The following is an 18372-nucleotide window of genomic DNA, read 5'->3' as shown; positions in this document are numbered from 1 at the left end:
TGTTTCCACTGAGAAGATACTTTGATTTTTTAAAAAAAAAAAAAAAAACCAAATGATATAATCCTCTGTAGAATCTTTTATAATATGCATTATTTAAATGCTGTGTTGTTAGGTTCATTTTTTTTTTTAAGACTGTACATCTGAGATAAATTTTTCATCTGTCTCTTTCTCAGCATGGCTGAAAAGAATACTCATCTCATATAGCTATAATTTACTGTTGTGTCTACATTTATACCTGAAATACATATTTAGAAACTCACAGGTATTTATATATATGCAAATACAAGAAAATTTTGGAAGCTCTCATTTGTCAACTTGTCTTCCAACTGATGAGGTCACCTACATTTCTTAATATCATTTTAATCAGAAGTCCACCTAGTAAGTCACAGAATGCTTTACAGTCTTAAGCAGTGCATGTAATAGAGATTATTTCACCTACGTTTGATAGAAATTCTATGAGAAATGTAAGTACCACAGATAAAATGTAGCTCACGAAAATGTTCAGTAGCCATGCTATTAAAGCCACTTCTCCTAGAGGATGAAAAGGTAGGAAATACTGTGGAAGACTCTGTTATCTGTAATCATTAACTGTTAAGCAGCTTGTTAGTTTTATTTCTTCTGATGGTGCTTCTAGCACTGCAGTGACTTCAGATGCCTTCTAATCTTAGATTTTAATCATCCAAATTCATTATTACTGGTGGAATCCTATGCTAATGATACAACAAGACCGTGACACAAGCTTTCCTCCAGAAGTATGCAATGAAGTACCATTTTTGTAGCATGGAAGTACAAGCCTATTCTACACCAACGTTCTGTTAAAGCACAAAATCTTCAAGAAATACCCCATTTCCAGTCTGAGGGAGCTGTGTTGAATGGCAACTGGTGATTAATTGTCAAATTTGTTGTGTGAATTGTGTAGTAGAAAAATTTGACAGTATTCTGTTGCTGCCGTTCTATCAGATGTCCAAATGGTTTCAAACATTTTACCTAGACTGAGCAGCAACACCTTCAGTCAGTGGGTTTTTCTAATATGAAGGGAAAAGCATGTCCGTTACACAGTGTGAAACTGAAGTTTCACTGTTAGATGTCTGAAAAAATACGTTGGCCAAATAAGATTATTTTACTCAATGCCATCACCACAGCTGGGCTGGATGAGCTATTGCATGTATATTCACAATGTATTTAGACTACTTTCAGACAGTCACTTGTATGATGTTGCAAACTCTGAATGCAGCTCTTGGTGCTGTGTCTTGCATATACCTTCACCTTCCCATAGAGTCCTACTGTGATAGTGTGTAAAATATGAAGTGGTACGTGGCAATTGCTACTAAAGAGCCTTGGATATATAAAAATGGGTTGAATAACGTTTGCTGTTTATTATACTAGCAGGCCACCTATGTGCAAAATGTTGTTCTCTGATGTTATGAGAGGCATACATTTTTGAGACAGTTAGACATTTCCAAGCCTGTCCTACATTTGTGCACATGTCATATTGCTGATCTGCTAATGCATAGTAACACTGAAAAATTCCCAGTGTGTCAGGATAATCCCAACAGAAAAATGACATTTTCATGTGTGTCCGTTGATGTGCTTTCTTTCTTCCAAAACTTACCATCATAAAGATGTTCAGAAATCTTTCAACAATGTTTCAGGGCTCACATCAAAAGGATAAAGAAAAGATAATTTAGTTTTGATAGTCATAATGTATAGAATGCAGAGATATCACTTGCAGATAGTTTTATTACATAGGTATGAGAGCAAACGAAGAGTCCCTCTACCTTCCTAAGCTGCTGGAGGCAGTAGGCCTAGGTGGTATCTGGCAAGGCTATAAAATGCAGTAGTAAAATTAATGCTACCTTTTCTAGAATACTGTATGCTATCTTGCAGCAGACATACACAGCATTATCTGTAATTAAACTTACAAAGCACTTTTATACTGTAAAATTGTGTGTGAAGTAGAGAGAGAAAAAGAGAAAAACACTCTGGGTTCTTGGTTTTTCAGTTGGGTTTGGGGGGGGGTTTTTTGGGGGAGGTGGTCTTTGTAACGTCTACCTATTCTATTTAATCTTTCTCTTCTACATTGATGTTTTATGGAAAGTTTTGAGTTGTAACAGTCCCATTCAGACTTAAGTGCAAGCGGAGTGGACCAGATGGGAAAAAAATAACTTGTGCCAAGATAAACATGTTTTTCCTGGAATTTTACAAGTGCCTTTACAAATGCAAAGTCTTAGGAGCTGAAAAATGAAAAATGGTAAAAAGGCCATCTTCAGATCAGTCTAGTGAAAATGAATTTGATTTGTCCTGCTTATGTTGCTTCCAAAACTGGAGGTTCATACAGATGTCCAACTGGACTATTTTTATAATTTTATATCTTGATATTTTAGAATGCATTTTATTTGATACGATATAACTTCAAAGCCATGTTATATATAGCTTAGGTGTAGTAATGTATGTATATGTGATTTTAAAATTAATGATCTCCAGGTTCTTTTGGAATTACATATCTGTTTACAGACCTGCTCTAATTTTACTGGATTAGGCTTAGGATCAGATAGTGTGCTTGTAAAGTAAATGGAATGTTTTTTTAATCTCTGAAGATACAAATTAATTAGTCATAATGTCTATACAAAGCCACACATGTCCTATAGCAAGACGTAAATATCATGGCAGTTACAAAGATAATTTTCTCTGCATAAGGCTAAAGCTGAAAAAATCCTGTTCATTTTATATCCTTGTGTTTTCTTCATAGTGCTGCAGAAAATGTAATAGTTAATTACACAATTCTGACTGTCTTAATGTTTTTTCATTGAAGCCTGGATTCAGGTCACCCGTGCAACTAAAACTGTTTAAGAAATTCAAATTATCTTACTCTGCAGAATCTCTTCTTTTTTTTGAGCAACTATATATGAACTCAGTGTTACTGTACTCTTTTGTTTGAATATTCAGCCATATGATCATAATTCAACATAGTTGTCTTGGATAAATGTTAGGTGTATATGTACATCAGCTGTATGCTCAATTAATTACTCTTTTTGACACTTGAAAAACACAAGTGCTCATACAGGTGCAAAATTTTAAAGGCATTAGTATATAAATATATCTGGCCCTCCTGCTACCACAAGCCAAATGGTGCTATTCTCCAACGTCATTTCCTTATTAAGAGCATCAGTAGTAACCGGTAAAGCTGATGGATGGTAGCAGGATGGAAGAATACACTGATCCAGTGCTTGTACTTTTTTCTCTTTCTTATTCAGATGTTTAGCTCTTTGGGAAAATGGTTTTCAGCAAGTTAGCTCTTAGAGGTGGAACCTTAATTGTTGTCTTTTTCCCCAAAAACAAAACCATGGAGAGGTGAAAACGTCAGGCTTTGTAGAAAGTACCCAAAGGTGCTGCCTGAGCTACTAAAACAAAGGGGTCTGCACCAGGAACTCTAGCTGGGGTGGTTTTCTCACGTTTCTGAATGGTGTCCTAATTTTGTTATGCTGATGAATGCTTGCAACACCATTCTAGCCCCAGGCTTAGTTGGCAAGATTTGCATATTTTTAGGTTGTGTCGTCCAAAAGTTTACAAAATATCGACCGTTCACTTCAAGCAAGTGAAGCTGGCAGTCAGAGATTCCCACTTCCAGTTCTGTAGCGCATCACTTCTAACAAAATAAAATAGGAAATTCCATACCTGGGAAGAAAGCAGCATAACTTCCTTTGTTTTAAGAACTGGTGAGTTAGCTGGGCAAAAAGCTCAAGAATGCAGTCGTACATGTTTGAATGTTTCGCATTATTTTGATTCCTATCCCCTTGGGTCCTGCCATCCCGTGCCATTGTTTTTGCCAGAAAAAGGTACTGCGCTTGTGTCGTGGTTTTTGAAGTGGATGCGTTATGTATCTCACAAAATTAATTACAAAGTCTTAATTTTTTTTAGATGCAGAAAATACATGTTAGTTTAGGACAGAGTACTGAAACATAGTTGGCAAATCTGTATTAGTGTTTAAGCGTGAAGTGAGCTAATAATTTAAAGTGAGCTAACGGATTTAAAAAAGGTAAAGAAATAAATACGTATAGGCAGTGGTAGCACTTGAAGTGGTAGCACAAAGTTTGTTCTCAAAATGGAATGTTTAAGTACTCTCATTAAATATAATAACACAAAATTGCTGTAAAAATTGCCCATTTCTAGGTGGTGATCTCTACATATATTTGTTGATTTGTTTAGTTAATACCAAGTTACTCGATGCATTGAATTCTCTGTTTCCATGTTACAGGTCTGTTACCGCAGCTATTAGGAGTAGCACCAGAGAAGGCCATAAAACTTACTGTAAGTTTGCAAATGGATTGTTTTCACAGTTCTCCACATTGTAAAGTCCGTCTAATTACAATTAGCGCGTTAACGATTTTTATCCTTACTGTGTCACCAATATGGTAGAGTGTATTCCATCATTTTTACTTGATACAAACTTAATTACAAAAAGCACAAAGCAACTGTTTATATCTGACTCGTGAACATTACAAGTGGCATACAAGTCACATGCAGATATATATATGTACATTTTAAGAATCTTACTGAAAACTTATTTTTGGACTCGCTCCAAAATATAGCAAGCTTATTCAACTTGTTCAGCTCATCGGCTTGTTTATAAGTAGTGCAGGCCTTTAGTTTCACTTCTTAGCAAAAATGAATATTTATTTATTGGACTTGGAGGATATTTGTTTTTGTATCTCCGTGTGGTTTCTGTATGTTTAACTCTAGTGCAACAGGAGATAATATGAGCATGGAGTGAAGTGTTGGTAAGAAAGGAACTTGTTTGCATGCATTTTTTTTCCTAAATGTTTTACTTCTGCAATGTGGTTGTTTCTTGAATGATTTTAAGGCAGTGAAGAATTTCTTATTAGAACCTAATCTTAATGTATTGGTTATTCACCAAGAAGCTAGTATTCACTAAAGCTAGAAATATGCATTTTAAAAAAAGAAAGGTACTTGCTGCTGTTAATTTAATTATTATTGTGTTAAGACTTACTATTGAATATTCTGATATTAATTTGAAATTATATTTAAATTTGTAAATGTAGTGAGCATTTCTAAAATCTTAAATGATTTTATCATTAATTTTCAGATTATTTAATTAGTGATTGTTATCTTTTTCTAATAATAACTGAATTATGTTGCATATCTTTGTTAGAAAGAAATACATAGTCAACTTTACAATATTTCATACAAAATCTAGGATTTGTTTGGTATCTGTTAGCTTAGTAGCTTCATGGATGTATTTGCATTTTCAGTTGCACAGAATTTGCAGCTGATGAGTGTTTTCTCCAACCTTTTAATTTATCAGCTTTCATAACTGTTTGTTTTTTAAGGTTAATGATTTTGTGAGAGATAAGTTTATGTCTAAAGATGGCTCTGTCCCACTGGCTGCAGAAATTCTTGCTGGTGGCTGTGTAAGTATCTTTAATTTCCTTCATATGAGATTCATGAAAGTGCAGTGTGTAAGAGTAACTGTGGACTAAGGCTTCTGTTTAACCACAGATCCGGTTCAAGAGCAGACTCTACTAGAGCATCTCAGTTCTTTCCTAGATAGGCCAGCCGTTCTTGATGAAAGGGTAAATGTTTCTGTGCATCGTGCCTTTTAACTGCGCTGTATAATTCTCACAGCTTAGAGTTTGTTTCCTTAATAAAGATTGTGTCTTTATACATTTTGGCTGTAGCTTATGGCCTAAAGAGGATTCATGCTAACCTTTCCAGAAGTTAATAATTAGTTACTACTTTGTGGCACCCACTCTGCCACGTCACTTCTTTCCTGATGTGTTATTGCGCCCACTAATTTTCACTTTTTGCAGTGATACTGGCTTTTTGAAATGGCAAAAACTACTCATGCTTCTTTGAGTTCATAGCAGTCGTAGGCTGTGTAATGTTAACTCAGTACATAATGCATTCCTGAATGTAGGCTGTATTTAAAACCCACTAAGTTTTTAAGAGTCTTTTGCTTGCACAAAGTAGTATCTTAATGAACAACGGGCATATTACTGGATAAATGATAATACTTCACGGTTTGGTCTAGTTTTGTCTGTTCATATTACAGCTTACTTTATCTGGTGTATTGATTTTGTTCAAGCAAATGTAAATACTTTAAGGAAAATGAACAGTTGTTCAAAGACCAGTGCACTTTACAGATAAAGAACACTGTTTATTTAAACCGGCTTTGATCACTGGGGCAGAGCAATGTTGGTATATTTTCAATCTATCTTTGTTTCTGCTGTCATAAGACAGATGAGGTCACATTTTCAAGCAGCTTCTACCTGTGTTGAAAACTACAGTGAGCAGCAACTTAAAAACAAATGCTTGTATCTCAACCTCAGTAGGTGCAGAGATTAGTGGTGTATGTGCTTGCGGAGAGCATACTACTACGATTATCTGAGCCTCAGGGTGCAGTGGCTCGGTTGCGTTGCAGGCTGAGAAGCCCTGGCTTTCTGTAATTCTCAGGAGATGGGGCAGGATTTGGCTGCTGTCTCACTGCTCCTTCTGTTTGATCACTGACCTGTTGTAGACTGCCAGGTAGGATCCCCTTGTTCTGTAACTTTAGGAGCATTCAGGGGAGAAAAAAGAAGGGGGGGAGAGAAGAATGTGGGTCTCTAAAGCCCTAAATAAAAAGCATGCTGTAAATGAAGGAAAAATGCAATAAAGTGCTTGCAGAGTAAAAAGTATTTGCCCCTTACACTAATAAAACGTCTTATGAACATAGCAGCCATAGAGAATTCAGCAAAATTTTCATTTAAAATGTCATTTGATCTAGAGTTTTTATTTTTACAGACTGCTGTGAATTTTTTAATGCAGTACAAAAAGCACTCTTTACAGAGACCTGTCATTCATGAGAATGCTGCAGCAAGCTTTTTGCCAGTAGTTCGTTGTAAACTAAGGATCTGCTTTAAGAGATCGGTGGCTTGAGACATATTTTAAATGTGCTGTAAATGTTGGCTTGTCCTGTTTGGTATTTGAAATATATATGAACAATGAGATTCTGCATAAAGTTGTAGCAGTAGACGTGCGGTGGCAGAATGCCCTGAGTTTTCTTTTAACTGGAGTGCTCCACTTAAGGGCATAGTCTAGTGCCAGGTAGATAGGTTGGAACTTGTCTTTTCTGCAGGTGGTCTTTGGGGTTTTTTTGTAATTTTAAACCCAATTCAGACTAGCAACAGAGACTCTCATTACAAGTGGTGCCTATTTTTTGGGGGTGAATTTTTCTCTCATGGTGTAAACATACGCATAAAATATGAGATGCCAAAGACAGGCTTTTTCTTATAGCTTTCAGCATTGTATTGCCCTAACTTTTTGGTCCCATTTAAGCCAACATGAAACCCACGTTTTTGCTGTGGAAACACCAAGGACACTGGTGAATGCTTTTGAAAATGTTCAGTCTTGGATTTTTACCTCATTTCACAATGTGGTAATCACTTATGTGGGAGGCAAGAAGGCAGGAGTGTGTTAAGAGTCTGAAAAGGGGCATCCAACTAAGATGAATTTTATAAAAGACACCTGCCCTATCACCTTTCTGCTCTCTGCATCTAATTCTCAGCTGTGATTGTGTTACAAACACAGATGTTAAATTTTTCTTCTTCTGTGCTTCTGTTTCTTTGGAGTGTATTCATTGCTTATGCAAGGGCTGTGTGCTGGGATGCATGTTAGGTTTTAATATTTTAAATACCAGCCCTGTGAGTACAGTATAGCATTAATACCTAAGAAAGGGAGGACTGAGTGGATACTTGGATGGTTTGGGTCGTTCAGTAACACAAAGAAAGGGCTTTGAAGGGGTCAGTATCACCTGAGTAGCTCCACTCCACTGTTTGCCCAAACATTGCCAGGCGTTGACTTTTAAGTCCCCAAGAAGTTCGCTTTGCATCATAATTACTGAGAATTAGTACACATGGCTGACTTTTGCACTTGTAACTAAAGCTGATTGTTTCATTGAACAAGTCTTTTTCTGTTTTGTAAACTGTTTTCTCTCCTGCAAAAAAAGGAAAGAAGAAAAGAAGAAAATAGAAAAGATCTTTTACTTCATGACCTCGTGGCACTTAGTTCTGTTAACAGCCTGTTTCATAGCTTTTTATTATGTGAAGATGAAAGTGATAGGCTGCTTGAGATTTTGTTTTTTGAGCCCCCCAAGAATATAATTAAAAGTATAACCTTGATATTTTTATAAAGAATCTTAAAGAAGGTTGTTATGTAAATTACTAACTCAAAATTTCCATCTCCTTTGTTTGTAAGAAATTTTCCTATTGACTATGCTATTTGTTACCCATAAAAATATATGTAACTTCCAGATTTGCAGAATGCCTGACACCCACCATGAACTCTGGTCTCTGCTGTGCATTTAGGACTCTCATCACTCATGGCAAATCCTATATAGCCCTTATCATTATTAGACTAGTAAAAAGCTTCAGTTCCAAGACATAGCGTAATGATACTGTAGAGCTAGGATCTGCTGAGCATCTAAACCACAAATCTGACTTAACCTCCTTGAATGAAAAAGTGCACAAATATGCTAGATTTGATTTTTGCTAAGGCTATAAGTTACCTTCAGGGATTCTTTGAAAAAAGGATGATCTTGGGTAAGCTGTAAGTACAACTTGAAATCTTTTTTTTTTATGGTGGCAATAATCTTGAAGTTTCTGCAAGCTTTTTTTCATGGTCTTTCAATTTATTATGTATTTTAAATTAAAAATAATCACTAGTCATACCGAGTTTAGCTGCTTGCTTCTTTTAAACTTAATTCACTTAAAAGCTTCTGTTAAAAGTAACCTGATTTTTTTGATACAGTACTGGTCATTATTCTTATTTTTGAGTTATATTAACCAATTGAAAATTCTGTTTGTAAAATGGCATAAATATTATTTTGGGGGTTTTGAAGTGTTAACACTAATACTAAACTTTAACACTAAGCTTGTAGGTGAGACAGACGTTCTGCTTAGATCCTTAAATAAAGCAGTTCCATGTTTAATTGAAAAATTTACATTGTGTGTCTGGAAGTAACCAGGAAAGAGTTACAAAGATGCAGAATAAAGAGTGATCATAAAATACATACAAAATATTAACAAAACCAGAAGAAGTGTTAAAGCATGACTAAAAAAAATAGCTATATAATGTATGTTGCCTTGGCTGCATATAGTAATACAATTCTATAGGTAAATCGGAGGCTTAATGTTCAGCAAGAAAAGGGAAAAACATTTTGCTTTATTAACCTTTCCTTCTGCTCTCCCTCCTCTTTCCGAGTATACACAGTCTTTTCCTTCCCAGCTGCTCAGTGTGTGCTCACTATTAGGCAGTTTAAATCATGTAGCACACTACAATTACAGACCCCGTACAGATCTGCTTTTATTTAAGTTGTCAAGACAATTTTAGGCATATTTCTAGAGACTTTATAGTAATCATAATAAAGTTAACCATATTGGACCTGCTTGGACAACCTCAACTCTGCTATGGAATATAAAAATTAGATACGGTTAAGATGGAGTTCATCTAGAAAGTGTAAAATCCTGTCCAGAATTAATTTTTGTAAAGAAATATGATGTGAAATTCCAGATGAATTGTGCCAAATAACCAATCCAGTGCAAATAGTTTTATCAAACTACTTACAACATTTATGCTTCAGAGAGTAATAAAGATAAGTCCACATCTGAGCTACATTTTCTCTGTTGCATTGCAGTAGAGATAGAGAGTGGATGGACTGCCATTCCCACACTTCTTAGATGCCTTACTTGCAAAAATTCAGACACCTCTAAGTTGTAGGCTAAAGGAGACTGAAGGTGTCATTCTTGCTTTCATTATTCAGAAACCTAAATCTGATAAAATTCTGTCATATTTGGCAAGGAGGGCTGAGCTATGAGTAAGGGCAAAATGAAACTGAGCATTATGTATGCTGGGGAAAAAAAATCTCTGCATGTGTATCTGAAAAAACCTAACAACTGCTATCACACAGAAAAGTTTTGATATTATTTATTGAGATAGTTAAGTAATGATGATCTTCTTGATGATTGCTCATATTAGCTTTGAAAACAGATGGCATACATCTCTTGAACTGTTAACGGATTTATTCTCAGAGGTCTGTTTTCCCTGTAGTCAGGGAATGTAACTTCCATTACTTTCAAGGGGAGTTCTACCTGCGTGTGTAAAAGCCCAACATTCACATTTCTTGTTTAAGGAAAGGTTCAGAAGTTCCTAGTACATTGGTTTTTTTCTTGATTAAATTTAAAGCTATTTTCTTTGTACATAAAATTTATGTTGTTAAATAAATTAATTGAAGTCTATTTAATATAATTAATATAATGTAACAGAATATACTATAATTAATTAGGTATTTTTAAAGTATAGTTTTCTCCTCTGAGCCACTGTAATTGTAGTTATTTTCAGCATACTGAAAATAATTTAAACTAACTGTAAACTTTTGGTACAAAAAACACCAGCTAGATCTGGACTTAAATTTAACTTCACATTTACAAAACGGTTGTGTTTCAACACTGCTCTGTTTTAATTGTCTCTGATTAATTTTCAGCTAATCTTAGATTTAATCCTCATAATGAAGTTTGGGAAGGCAACATACAGTAACATGATAGCCCTTCCAAGAGGTTGTACCAAAGGGTGGGGAAGTTCCTGGTGTAGAGTTCCTGCTTTTCTTTGACCTCACCCCACGTTTCCTTGCACATTTGGATGTTTTAAAGAACAGTTTGCTGAAATTTTCACTCAGTCATACCTGTTTAAACCGGCCTTTCCTGAAAGCAGTAAGGAGTTATGCAGGACATGATTTCACTCTATTTTGAATTTTCCTTTTAGATTAGTGAATTTAATTTTAATTTTTTCCCAAAGATATTTCCCATAACAAATTAGAAGTGCTTTCCCCTTTTGCTTCCCCCCTTCTTTTCCTTTTCATTTCCCTCTCCCCTAAAAAAAGGAGGGGGGGGGGGGTTTCAAACTGTAAAGCAAGGAGGGATGGATAGGTTTAGGCTGATAGGTTTCTGATTGCAGAACAGAACAATTCTGAACTATTAAAAAGCCCAATATTTTCCGACAAGCATACTTAATATTCATCCCATTTGAAATGTATTAATTTTTTACTGTAGTATTAGAAATAATGACTGCAAAATTTTATATGAACATACATTACAGCTTAAAACATGTAATTGTTTTGACAATTATATTTTATTACGTATCCCTTTCTTCTATTACTACTTCTTTTACAGGCAGTAAAATATTTTAGTGTTTACCAGTGCAGGTTAAAAAAAACCAACCCAAACCTAAAGCCTCAAACTCAAATCAGGAATTAAAATCTAGCTTTCTGTGAGAAAAAGGAAGATATTTATGATGTCACAGTAATTTATGATGTGACCAAGAAATAATGGGTCACAGTTTTAATACAGCTACCATGCCTTAAGACTTGAAAGGTCTGTAAATCATTAAATGATTCTACAACTAGTCAAAATAGACAAGTAGAGCAGACCGAGCCAAATGTTAACATCTTTGACAGGTCTCTAACTTAATTGCTTTTATAATGCCAATCAAGTAGGCTCCACTTTGATTTTTTGGCTAGGCTTCTGAGAGCTGAATTACCTATAACGTGGAAAATATCGAATCCACAATTTTAATTTTTTTCCCACTGCAGACTTGGTCAGTGCTTATAAACAAACCATACTTCTGTTTGTTTCTGTTTAGCCAGGTCATTAATAAACTATTGTAGGGAAATTGTCACGACTTGTATCTGAGTCTTGGAAATCTGTCTGAAGCAGTAGCAGGAATGTACTTCTGTTCAGACTAATTGCAATTCTATTTATGAGCTCTTTTACGTGAGTGTTTGAAGGAGTTTGCTTTACGGTTTATGTACATTTGGACATTAACAAGACTGCGATTCTAGCAGTGTTCGCTGTTTGAGCTGCCCAAAGCAAAGCCTTAGCCAGACCAAGAGAAGTCTGTCCTTGGAAGACAAGAAAGATTAGCTGGAGAAAAACACAGTTCTGCCTGAGCAGCATGAAAGCTGTTTCTGTGCTAGCCTGGTCGGTGTAGTGAAAAGCAGATGATTGAGGGCTCAGGAAATCTCCTTGTGATCTGAAGAAAAGGTATTTGCTATATGAACTCCCATTGCTGAAGAGCTTTATGAGGATCCTGTATAGATAGGACCACAGACAAGAGGATGCAAAATAGCATGAGATGGCTCGTCTGGATTTTTGAAGCCTGGCTTTACCGGGAAAAAAGGTAACAAACACAGAACCAAGCTTTTGAGAACCCAGTATGCTTTGCCCTTGACATACAGCGCCATGTAATTAAGGTTGTCACCTTTGAAATATGTGAGAAAAACAGTCACTTTGGACAGATGTCTGTTACTCAGTAGCTCTTCTGGAAACAGGCAAGTCCATAGTGAAATCACCTCTGCAGCAGCTCAACACAATTCATCTGATGCTCTTGGGATCTTTTGCCATACAAACACCAAGACTTTTAGAGGTAGTTTGAAGTGCTGCAGTGGCACTCCGTAAATCTGGCTTCTAAGCCTTGTTCTGTCGTAGAGTTAGTATGTGATTTTGTGGTAAATCATTTAATAGTTCTGTGCCTTAGTTGCCCTTTATTACACAATGAGGATGGTAATTCTTCCATTCTTGCATCCCTCGAGTGCGTTTTTAATTTAGATTTTTTTTTATGACGGGGAACAATCTTTATTTTGTGTCTGTACAATCCTCAGCACTTGAGGAACTTTGACTTTAATTAGGATTAATGGATGCTAGCAAATGCACAGGAAAACAGGCTGCATCTGGAACTGGCAAGGAGTAAGGGCCTGGGACAGCACACGATATTCAGTATGACTGAATGTGATAAACAGTTGACTAAAAATTTTGGAACTTGCACCTGCTTGTCTTTTTGTAAATTGAATGAGTAACCAAGACACAGTAGACGATTTCTTTTGCAAAGGTTGATTTTGGATAATTATATAATATGCTGCTTATGTATTTTAATGGTTGCCATTAATTGCCATAATTGCTATCCCTGGGTGATATTGTTGGGAAATATTAACACTCTAATAGCAGTAGTAATCCTTTCCACATCCATGAAACCTTATAATGTGGTATGTGACAAGTTGTATGGGATGCAGAAGAAAGATCTATGCTGACCCTAAATGCTCATAGCTGAGAACAGGAAAAAGGCGATGATTTGCAGTAGGTAATAAGGTTAATCAGAGGCACAAGAACAGTTGATGGTCAGTAGCAATGAAAGGCAAAGAATCTAGTACTTTCTTCTGGGATGGAAAACACAGAATTTTCTTCCTGAATTGCAAGCTGCATTCTCTTCAGAACCTACAGCGAAGCTTTCAAATGGAGATGTGAATGCCCTAGGAGAGTTGGGTCTGGTGTGCTCATTTCTTATCTAATCTCATAAGGGCACAAAATGCAGTTACATTAAAAAGAACAGGAATTTCTTGTCCTAGTGTAATGACGGGGGTGAAAATCTGTTTATTTTCCAGTAAAGTTTATTACAAGGTGATTTGAACATGTGAAGAAGTAGAAAACATTCTGTCTTCTTAAACTGGAGTGTTGTTAAGTGGTTGTTACTAAACTAATTTTTTTTCACTACAGAGTGCATTTTATTTCCCCATGGACAAAAACAATTACCTCAACTATTTCTGCTTCTCCCGTTCAGTAAAGTAGGAGAGTAGAAGGAGGCAAGTGATAGACAGTACTGTATTACTGTACAAGACTATACTGCCATCGAGAGGTGTTTGTTGGGTGATATCATACCAAGCGCAGAGTTGAAGAACTGCAAAAACAAAAAAAAACCCAGCTTGTTTTTAAAAATTCATGTGTGTGGATGCATAGCTAGCTGTTTGTGTGTTAAAGCACACTGAACGTTTTATAGGCATGCAGATTTCTAGCTGTGTGTGTTATGAGGAGTTCTTGGATGACTGAGGTATTTCCCTTTTATTTTCTTGCTTTACATCAAACGACCTTAAGTGCTTGTGATTAGGTCAAATGTTAAATTCTTTCAGAATAATACGGGCCCTTTGTGGGCCCTTACAGATAATTATCTATGCAGTACCTCTAGGTATCTACTCCTATAAATAACTCAAAATTGCAGTTTTTATTTTAATCACAGGATAATAACTGAAAAGTAATAGATTTGCTTTTACAGTCAGATGATTTGTTTCTTTAAAAAATGATTGGAAGAGGTGATAAGGAATTCAGAGTTGAGGGTATTCAAGTTTGTAACTTCAGTATAGAAAAATTGGTGTTAGTGGGAACTAGCTATATTAAACAGTTGATAAAGTTGATATTTGTGACAGTGGAGAAATCATTAAGCTTGAGCAACCTGAGCTTAAACTGTGTTTATTCTGGCCAAAAAAAATAGTTTTCAAATTTTCACCTTTGGGAGCATATTTTAAAATTTTAAAATGAAATACACTTTCAGCTGCAAAAGTTAGCAAACAAGAAGGCAGTGTTCTTCAGCAGCTTTTGGCCAAACAGAATGAATGAGCAGGGTGATACGATATGCTGATCATGTTTTGTCTGTTTTTTCCAACAGTTTATACTAGCACCTTGAAGAGACTGGAAAAAATACATTAATGAGATTTCTTTCATTGCATTCACTATGCAAAAACTCAGAAAGAAGACAGAAGCCATGCTATTGTGATTCAAGCTACTGTTTTGGAGAGCAGGGTATCTGGAGACTCTTAGAAGTTGGCGTGTGTTTGAGCTAGGGGAACGCACACACTGGGCATACAATTAACCTCTTTACCTTGAATCCCCTTCTTGTAAAACTGGAGTCATTGTACTGTCCTCACAGGAGCACTGGGAGGAAATACCATTAATATTTATGAGACGCTTGCATACTATGATGATGAATAACACAATAGGAGTTACCAGTACTAGACAAGCAAGAAATCGTTTCATTAGAGAGTATAGTAGCCATCTCCAGTTTGCTTCCCTCTCCTTCTGAGAGTAAGGAGCTGCAGTTACCAGCATAGATGGTTAAATAACAGTGTGATAAAAGCTCCCCACCAGGCAACTGTACTTGTTACCGCTAGAACTGCCTCTGCACTGGTTGATAAACCAGACTTCCTCTCCATCGCAAAGCAGGCAGGTGGTAGAAACCCTCCTATGGAGACCCTCTGTCTGGTATTGTCTGGCTCATTGCTTTCAGTTATTCATCATTTGATTTTTGGAGTATATCTTTGATCAAATTTAGAGGATCACAAGGGTGGTTCAGGGAGTTCTGGGCTAGTACCTAGACAGTATTGTGGAAAGACTTCATTGGAAATTTCCAATGTCTTCAGACCTCCTTTGTGAGCAGCAAAACTCCAGTAGTCTTTTTAGTAATACCTGATGCATGCAGGTCTCGGAGTTTTAAAAATTTGAATGCAGCGAGCTTGATTATATGAGGTGGGTAAATAATAGCATCCCCCTTTTTCAAATAGCAAGCTGAAGCAAAGGAAATCTTGTGTGATTTACCCAGAGCCACAAACATCTAATGGTGCAAGTGTTGACGCAGCCAGGTTGGACATGCAGACATAAACATTTGTATGTGCTAGCACCTGAAGTACTTCCCGTTTGTTTGAATTCAGAAATTATTTGCCTTTATTCTCCTTTCAAATCAGATACATGTTTCTGTTTCCTTTCTTTAAATATGGCATTCACTTATAAACGTTTTTATAGATTTTTAAATTGCTCAGTGTTTTGGTGCATTAATAATAATAATAAATTAAACTTAATTTTGTTGTCATCTTTTAAATTTTAATATGGTTTTCCCATAGTGAAAATTAAAGGAACACTTCCCATGGAGTCATGGCACAATGAATTGCAAGAATACATACTGAGAGAAAGTAGTTTATTTATACTAACATAGATCAGTTGGTATGAGGATGGCTGTGGTATAGCAAACGTGCAAATTAACATTATCACCTGCAACTGGGATTTTATCCTTTTAAGAAAAAAATATGTGTGATGGCATGTGGGAATGCTTAATATTTGTAATACATAGACCAAAATGTTTATCACACAGGAATTTGTAGTTCACCATAAAGACCTTTCCAGGGTTTTTTTTTTTTGAAACTTTGCAAGATGGGTAGACAAGTAAAAGAAACTGTCTCAGTTTTTTGGTTTGAATACTTACTTACTTAATATGTTTCAGTTTAAGTGCAAAACTGAAGTCAGCATATGTGCCAAATAATTTATCAGTCTAATTTCTGATGGCAACAAGAATAGCAGTTTTATATGTACCAGGATTCTGGTTTGGTAAAAGCAGTTAAATTAAATTATGCCAATTTGAAAGTCAAAACCAGTTGATTTACACAAGAGCATGCTTTTTCTGGTCAAAATAGGAAACATTTGGGATATTTTGGGGGTTATGTAAAGACTTTAATTTGTAACCACACTGTGTATGCTCAGTCTAAGTGGTAGACAAGAATAGTTGTTCGTGCGATTTGCCATTTCTTCAGCACATTATTTAAACCATATTACTGTGCATATTTTTTATTTTGAATGATAGTTAATCTGAGCTATGATTAATTCTTTTAACATTTGGATAATTTAAAAAAGATGTGCACATAGTGTTTACATACTAGACATGGATAGATGCAAGTGCTTTTAAATGCAGCTTATTTCATTGTAGTCATTGCCTTCGAGAAGAAAATAGTTCTTGTTTTGTTGTGGGGAGGGTGAGGGTTGCCCTTTGCATAGCTTGTGTGATTTCAGAACCTAGAGAAGGGCATAGCTGTTGGGCTACATAATTAAGAAATTAACAGAAGTTAGAATGACACTCTGTTGAATTTGGGCCAGATGGAGTTTGAATGAGCATTTTTTGAACGCATTTGGGTAACCTTCCTGTTACCTTTCTTTCTTGTTTCAAATTTTTAACTTGGAATCTGTCAGTGTAGCAGAAAGGTTATGCCCTGCAGTACATATTGTGAATGAAATGAACTTTACTAGAACTAGCAGGGAGTCTAAAATGCTTGCCACTGTTGTGTTGTTTTAAAACTAACTTTCAAAATCAGTTGAATGATGCCTTCCCAACAAATGGAGACTGACATGTTAAAAACATTTAGCAGTTCTTGATTAATGGAATCCTTAAGTCTGTAGATCTTCTTTATTACCTGGTGCACAAATAATGCTGTGGAGCTCAGAGTTTTGAATCAAACAGCATTTAATGGCACTGAAATTGGTAGTTCCGTGGGCTTTTAAAAATGCAAAAGGTATCTGCAGTTCTGGTCTTTGGAATCCATGTGTTCTTTGTTTTATGAACTCATGCCAAAATTGAAAAAGCTTCTGCCAGACTTCTTCTCTTCAATAGTATGTTTTCACTTTCTAAGTACTGGCACGCACATCTCAGTTTCTTTACTTAGTTACTAATTCTTCCTTTCACTTCATTACTTGCTTTACAATGTTCTTGGCTTGTCAGTATTGCATAAATTGGTGTTGGTGAATGTATTCTTGCAGCAAGAATTGAGCTAGTGTCTGTCTGATGTAGTGCAGTGTCCTGCAGTGGCTGACCTGCTTCCTCTCTGTTTTCCCTGACCACTCATCTCATGGGCGGGGTAGGTTTCTTACCTTGTGAGCTGCAGTTTATTAACTTATGGGGCTCATGATCATGACGCGTTACATCCAAATTCTCCCCTATTGACAACAATTACCAAATTTGACCCAGGTGGATGGGCCACCTATACTTAACCCGGAAAAGGAACATGTATAATTTATATATGTTCGTTAAATACTAAAGCTCTTGTCTGCTTATAGCTTAACCAACTGCAGCAGGATTAAAAATGCCTTCTCTTGAATGTAACAGGACGTACACTGCAAATAACGTAACCAGTTAATGTACTGCCTTCCACTTTTAATTTCAGGCTGGAGGTTCTCAAGTGATCTTTACCAATCCACTGGAAATTGTCAAGATTCGATTACAGGTGGCTGGAGAAATTACTACTGGTCCACGAGTTAGTGCCCTCACTGTATTACGGGACTTAGGCTTCTTTGGTCTCTACAAGGTATGCTTTTTTTAGTATATACGTGCATTAAAAGCCAATTACAAATATTTCAAATCAAAACATCGTTTCATTGTTCTCAGAAACTTTCATAGGTGGACATAATTGAACTTTAAAAAGAATTCTTCCTTATTATGTGATATTTTGTCTTCATTTTTTATTTCTGACTAAGGGAAGAAACTTGTGTTTTTGAGCATGTGGTTCTTGTGGATCTTACTAAGATTTCTTTTCTCACTTCAGCAAGTCTAAGTATTGTTCATTGAGGATTAGTTTGTGATTCCTGATGTTCTGCCTGGTGTAAAAATAAACTTATTTTCATCTGCTTCATGATACAGAGCTTACAGTTTTGGAGATGTGCTTTTGCTCTTCTGTGTTTGATTCAG

General features: G+C 36.0%; 1 protein-coding gene across 1 annotated transcript in view; it reads left to right on the top strand.

Moving 5' to 3' along the window:
* The window catches only part of SLC25A13 (solute carrier family 25 member 13), a 76452-nt gene that overhangs the window by 41591 nt on the left and 16489 nt on the right, over positions 1 to 18372 (top strand). The window contains exons 11-13 of the mRNA XM_009484815.2: positions 4256 to 4308; positions 5349 to 5429; positions 17852 to 17992. Coding sequence (XP_009483090.1) covers positions 4256 to 4308; positions 5349 to 5429; positions 17852 to 17992 — 275 coding nt within the window. The remainder of the gene's footprint in view (positions 1 to 4255; positions 4309 to 5348; positions 5430 to 17851; positions 17993 to 18372) is intronic.

Source organism: Pelecanus crispus, chromosome 2 (assembly GCF_030463565.1).
Source record: "Pelecanus crispus isolate bPelCri1 chromosome 2, bPelCri1.pri, whole genome shotgun sequence".
NCBI classification, from domain to species: Eukaryota; Metazoa; Chordata; class Aves; order Pelecaniformes; family Pelecanidae; genus Pelecanus; species Pelecanus crispus.
The sequence above is the reverse complement of the archived record's forward strand: the minus strand, read 5'-3'. Positions and strand labels throughout refer to the sequence as shown.